We start from the raw sequence: 7,108 nt of genomic DNA on the forward strand, positions 1-7,108 counted from the left end.
ATAGAATACAAAAAGATTAGAGAAGCTAGTGTTAGTTTTTTTTTTTAAAGAAAATAAGCAGTTAGTAAATAAATAGAGTGCAAGTCTATAAATTATTTTTTAAAAGAAGATTAAAATCGAGAGTGCTAGAGTTAGAGGGTAAAATAAAGATGGAAGAGATGTGTTTTTAGCTGATTCTTGAAGATGGCTAAGGACTTAGCTGCTCGGATTGAGTTGGGCAGGTCATTCCACCAGGAGGGAACATTTAATGATAATAATAATTTCAATGATAACGAAATATTTTCAACCAATGATATTACTGTTGTTTCAATTTAATAAACATTGTGACTTTCTAAGTGTCTGTGATCTTGTTTTCAGTGTTTATATTAGTAACTGGAAAGATGCAGGTCTGGTATAATATTTGTCACTTTTTTCTCGATTTAAGTGCAGTGAGTCGGGATATGCTGGTATGTAAAGGCATGTTGTAAGGTTTAAACTACTGAAAGGTCACTGGGGTGAGTATGGATATAAAAAGTTTATGTCGTGACATACATCTCATACATTTGTATGTTGATAATTACAAAGGTTTTCTTGAGCAATGTCTCACTGAGGTGAAACATTCCAGATGTAGTGCAAAATTGGCTGTAAAAATAGAAAGGGCAGCACAATGATATGCTTTTGAAACATTTGTGGCATTGCCACTGTAACAGCATTACATATTTACACTTACATTAACATCACATTAAATACTTAAGTTTTACACACGTTTAATATCTTGTTACTTGTGTACTTGCGATTCCTGTGCTGCACTATTTTGAGACTGAGACTGTCTATAAACATACCGTGCTGCCTATCTAGGGAGAATTTTTGAGAACCATCTGTTTATTCGAAACCGAAAATGCTGTCTAGGAAGTACGCTCACTAGGGTTTGCGACCAGCTTGCGCATGCGCAGTGACTCATTTTACTCAGCATCATGGCGGCTCCCGTAGATCTCGAGTTGAAGAAGGTAAAAAGGGGTTTACAGATTTATTCATAGAAACTAAACGGTTTTATTGCTTCGTCAGTATAAATTTAGCAAGTAAAGGGGGTTTTAAGCTCAGCTAGATTAGAATTATGGTATAGAACTGTAAAAGCAATGTGATATACCAACATGCAACCTCGGTGCATTAGAAACCTGTTCATTTTTATTTATAATATCACAATGTCAAAATATCAATGTCAAAATATCACAGACATTACACTTTTACTACTGTGAAGGCCTTTTACTACTGTGAACCCTTTATAAATTAATATGTATACATACATAAATTGGTGTAGGAAGCTTACAGAATATATCTCTCATTTTGTTTAATTGTTGATTATTTGACGTTAACTTTGTTGCTGGTTATAAGGAACTACGATATTTGTGATGCAATCTATGCAATCCATTATAAACTTTTTGCAAAAATAGAAAGACTAGTAGAAAGTTTCTGTCATTGCTGCACTTTAGTCCATATAGTTGAGTATGTAGTACCCTTCCTCAGGTTCCTCTAGAATAACTTTCTCATTCACATCCAATACAAATATGTGTTTAAAGGCATGAGAAGAGATTATGATAATGCATTTAAAATCTCATTTAACTCAAACTGCAATCCACACATCTGTATGCCACAGGCCTTTGCAGAGCTGCAGGCTAAAATGATTGACACCCAGCAAAAGGTGAAGCTGGCTGACCTGCAGATCGAACAGCTAAGCCGCATGAAGAAGCACGCCAACCTCACGCAAGCAGAGATCACGTCACTCCCTAACACCACCCGCATGTATGAGGGAGCGGGACGCATGTATGTACATTTTTGTTGGTGTAAAAGCTGCCCTGAATGAGAATTTTTTACTCTGTTCATTGTTTTGACCTTCTTCTCACTTTTTCCCAGGTTCATTTTACAGTCAAAAGATGAGATCGCCAATCAGCTTTTGGAAAAGCAGAAGACGGCAGATGAGAAGATCAAAGAGCTTGAGGTAAGTTAGGAGTACAAAAACATGTCAGTTACACACTGTCATGCACCTCAAAGCTGTGTTACCTATCAGGAATACTGATTTACATGTCTACATCTGGTATTAACATCCATCTGTTGAGATCCAATCACAAGTGTTCAGTGTTTAGTACAGGTAGTTGTGCCCCCCTAATATAACAACATATAACTGAAGGTCAAGTTAATTTTATTTAATTGTATTTTCTATATAGTGCCAGATCACAACAGAAGTCATTTAAGGTAGGGCTGCAAGATAAATTGCATGTGATTGTCATGCGCATCTCGTCAATAAAGCCGGTTCTGTGATTAGTAGTAAATCTCCATCACATGCTTTCAGATGGAGCGGCATTTAATACACAGAGCCGTAGTTCGCTGACAAGCTACGCAATATCGCGTTCATAATCGAATGCTGCAATTATGAACACAATATTGCGTAGCTTGTCAGCGGCTTTACTGACGAGATGCGCATGACAATCACATGCGATTTATCGTGCAGCCCTAATTTAAGGTTACCTTTCCTATTAAGAAACGGGTCTATAACTTGCTCTTTTATTAAACAAACTTAATAGCCTTATGTTATTTATCCTATTTACACAAAGGAATGTCATTTCTGTCTCTACATGGTCACGCGTTTACAATTCTCCTCTGCTCTTTGTGTTGCGCACGACGGAGTCCCACCCCGATGTGCACACACACACACAAAAAGCAGACAAAAATATCTGCGTTTTTTTAAAGCTGCACACTTTGTGTTTTGGAGAGTATCACATACGTAAATAACACGTGCAACGTATGTGCGCGGATACGTTGTTTACGTTCAAATCAAAGCGTAAACAACATTAACAGCGTATCCGCGTATGGTGCTGCTGACACGGAACAGCATACGTTTTTGTCAGAGAGCTCTAGGAATGCATCAAAAATATCTTAATTTGTGTTCCGATGATGAATGAAGGTCTTACAGGTTTGGTGTAATTAATGACAGAATTTTCATTTTTGGGTGAACTATCCCTTTAAGTGTTTGTGTCCGTCTGACGGCCCCTTAAGTTAATAAACTTATTTGTGTTTAAAAACAGCAATGATACAATTCAGATATAGCAAAAATTAAATTAGGATATATTGCAGAATTTGTTTTCTCTTTTTATGTATGTATATTATTATTAATAATATTATTTTATAACTGTTAAAAGTTTTTTAAGAAATTGATGCTTTGTATAAAGACCAATTCCCATTATTAACTAGTTGCTTATTAGCATGCCTATTAATAACATATTGGCTGTTTATTAGTACTTATAAAGCACATATTCTTCATGACCATATCCCTGCATCCCTAATCCTACCCAATACCTAAACTTAACAACTACCTTACTAACTATCAATAAGCAGCATATTAGGAGTTTATTGAGGCAAAAGTCATAGTTCATGGTTTGTTAATAGTGAGAATTGGACCTAAAAATAAAGTGTGACTGATTTAGTATCAGATAATTGCAGTCTTGGTGGGCATAAAAGACTTCTTTTAACCCCAAACTTTTGAACAGTCGTGTACATGCATTGAAATAGTGACATAGTTATATATGCACTCATGAAATGAAATTCCATCACAAGTGGTCACAGGAGATTCTTTTGAAGTGCATGTGGTGTAAGTGGTAATGCATTTAGGTTGACCACTTGTGATCAAATTAGGGATGCATCGATCCGATACTCAGTATCGGTATCGGTATCATTTTCTGCCGGATCGGGTATCGGTCAGACGAGACCGATCCAAATCCGATAATGTGAGTACTATTCTGTGTTATTGTTAAGCCCCACAAAAGGCATAAAAACAATAGCACCATAAAGTTTTCGTGCACTATATTTCAAGTGTTCTGAAGCTGTTCCATAGTTCAATGTGAGGTATAGATGAATATTTAAGTCCTTTATAAGGCAGGGTATGTGATTTTTCAAAAACACTTTAGAAAACTGATTCGGGCCGAATCGCAAAACAAACTTGTAGCCAATCAGCAATAAGGGGCGTGTCTACTCGTGATGTGGAGGAGAGCGCGTTCAGTAAGTGTCCCGTTCGGTTACGACAGTCAAGACAATCAAACTCCCTCCAAGAGCTCAGTAACTGACATTTAAAACTGTTCAAAGAAAATGCTCAATAAACTATCGCACACATTTTAAATAGCTTGTTGAATTACTTTGTCATGATTCTATTACAAAGATGTTTGAACAATTAGAAAATTTATTTTTATTAATGACACTGGACCACATTTTTTATGCAAATTAGTTTATAAATAGTATGTTGATGCAGAGATAATTTGTTTTGTGTGTAAGTGAGTGTGTAAGTGTTTACACGGCAGGCATGCTTAACTTCTGTTTCTTTAGAAACTCAAATGCTTGTGCGGTTATTTTTTCCCCTGAGCTGTGTTTGCGTGCTTCTCCCACAGTTTTGCAAGTACACTCAGAATTTCACACTTGGTGTTTGTGGGCAGAAGCCCCAGTCTCGTTTTAGCTCCATGGTGTGTTCAGGGGGAGGTATGTGTGGTTAAAATGATAGGCGTACATCACAGTGAGTGTTCCCATCACTATGGTAAAACCACATGAGCTACAGAGCCCTCATGATATACTTATCTTCTCATAAACATTCACATGCTGCATGTTATATTATTAGTGCTGTCATCCTTTCGCCTGGACTTTTGCTTTATTTGGTATGAAGTCCTTATTTGTGAACAATGTTCAGCCAACCCCACCATGTTTGTTTTTGTGAAATACTGAAGATTTTGTGAGGTTATCCATTGACAGTCCGAGAAAGCTGCACTTGAAGTTTGTAGGTGGTCTGAAATAAATTGTGTAAGGGCTGATGTATTCATTCTTGATTTGACTTACCAAGAACTCATTGTAGGAAATTGTGATGTAAGATGTCATCGTCATCATCGACGCGTGGGCTTTTATGAAAATGACTGATGCAATTGATTCAGTGGCTCATCATGTTTTTCCTTTTGTGGGGCAATGTATCGTAGATGTTGTCACAGGTTTTCTGGTATCACCAGCCTCAAATTTAAATGATCTGCTCTTTCAAAGTTCCTCTGAAATTGGATTGCTTGTTTGTTCGTTTTTTGAGGGATTTCTAATTGCGTCCTAATTTAGCTTAGATATTATAGGCAAAGTCCAAGGTGGCTGTAGATTAAATAAATAAAAGTATAATGCATTCAGATTTCTTTCTGATCATTCATTTTTTGTTTTATAAATAATACTGTAACCAAATTTAAAAGTCAACCATTCTTTTAAAGAGCTATATTATTTTATTATTTATGAAATGTATGTATTACTGTAAGTAAGTCTTTTATAATCCTATTACAGTTACTTTTTCTAAAATATAATTATTGTGTACGTTACTGATCAAAAGTTTTAAAGAAATTAATTCTTTTATTCCGCAAAGATGGATTAAATTGATCAAAAGTGACAATAAAGGCATATAATCTTGCAAAAGATTTCCATTTTAAATAAATGCTGTTCTTTTGAACTTTTTAAGTCATAAAAGAAATCTGAAAAAATGTATCAGAGTTTCCACAAAAATACTTTGATAATAAGAAACTAATGAAGGACCATGTGACACTGAAGACTGGAGTAATGGCTGCTAGAAATGCAGCTTTGCAATCACAGGAATAAATGATCTAAAAATATATTGAAATATATTTTTTTATTGTAATAATATTTCATAATATTACCATTTAACTGTAATTTTGTGAAATAAATGCAGCTTTGGGGAGAGACTCATTTCAAAAACATGGAAAAAATAAATCTTACAACCCCAAACTTTAAAATTTTTTCCCATAACACATATTTTACTCAAAATTTATTACAGCACTTCTTTCTTTAATGACAGCTTGATCACTGTTAAGACAAACAGTTTTGCAAAATGGAAACATGTCTATGAATTTTAGTTTATAATGTAAAATATACATAGAACATAATATAGAATATAATAGTAAAACATAATTAACAAGCTGAAGAAAGCATCTCTCAGACATGAAACAGCATAAGCACTTAGTACCTCGCATTACACTTTGTTCTGTGGTCATTGTTCAAATGCATATTACTACAGTTTAAGAATCCAGTCCGTAATGAAATTACGACACTGCTTGTGCTTGCAAAATTACCAACCAAATACAAAATTGACCGTATTTGGTGCTTAATGTGTGTTTATTTCAGATCCTCTGTGTAACACTAGCATACTGCTATGCAGCACATGAAGCAGATCCTGAGCTTTGATTTTGTGACCACATCAGTCGCAAAGTGAACAAAAGCGTCCAGACAAAGTTCACATGCTTCTCACTGATGTCATTGTTAAAGACAGAGTGAAAAGGCAGCTGTTCAGGTGTTTACCTGAAATTCATGTGCGTGTGTGTGTGACCACCTGTAGCCTCATGGGAGGTCCTGCTTTCTGATCAGAGGCCTTCTGTGTCAAACAGCTAGATCAGTGCAGTTATTTTTAACTTGCATGACATGAGTGGGATGCAGCAGGCTTTCGCTGGAAACTTTATTAAACCCCATATTTGCATTTTCTTACTCTATATATGACCCCAGTCAGGTCCAACGTTTTAATGAAACAGTGCAGCCTGTCATTGAGGTGTCACAGCAAGAGACGTGCTTCTATTCATTATGCTTGAAAGATATTTTAAGACTATGCAAGTTTGGAAAATTTCATGAAGGATGAGAGGAAGTATTTATTTCCTTATGATGGGAATTTAAACCCATGTTCTAAAAATACTGTTAATTTTATACAATGCACAATGTTGGTTTAGAGATGCTTTAAGAATGATCCAGTTACTTATCAGTCTAAATAAACTTTTAACCAGTCCATGAATGTCTGGATTACTGTAAAATTCACTCATCTTTCAGTATTATCCCACCTCATGTCAACAGTACATTGATCATATCTAAGCAGAATGTGAGATATCAGTGCAGACGAATTGTGTCACAGCCCCTTGATACACTGTAAAAAAATAAAAAGCTGAGAAAACTTAAAAGTTTAAGGCAACCAGCTTCAGCAGATTTTTTTAGTTTTCTCAACTTTTTGTTGTATAAACTGAAAACAACAAGTTGAGAAAACTGAAAAATATGCTGAAGCTGGTTGTCTTAA

General features: G+C 35.4%; 1 protein-coding gene across 1 annotated transcript in view; it reads left to right on the forward strand.

Annotated features, from left to right (window-relative positions):
- Positions 1-890: 890 nt before the first annotated feature.
- Positions 891-7,108, forward strand: part of LOC107733487 (prefoldin subunit 1) — a 20,868-nt gene continuing 14,650 nt past the window's right edge. The window contains exons 1-3 of the mRNA XM_016545119.1: positions 891-986; positions 1,634-1,800; positions 1,891-1,975. Of these exons, the coding sequence (XP_016400605.1) occupies positions 954-986; positions 1,634-1,800; positions 1,891-1,975 (285 nt within the window). The 5' untranslated portion in view covers positions 891-953. The remainder of the gene's footprint in view (positions 987-1,633; positions 1,801-1,890; positions 1,976-7,108) is intronic.

Source organism: Sinocyclocheilus rhinocerous, unplaced genomic scaffold (genome assembly GCF_001515625.1).
Source record: "Sinocyclocheilus rhinocerous isolate Xijiao unplaced genomic scaffold, SAMN03320098_v1.1 scaffold69, whole genome shotgun sequence".
NCBI classification, from domain to species: Eukaryota; Metazoa; Chordata; class Actinopteri; order Cypriniformes; family Cyprinidae; genus Sinocyclocheilus; species Sinocyclocheilus rhinocerous.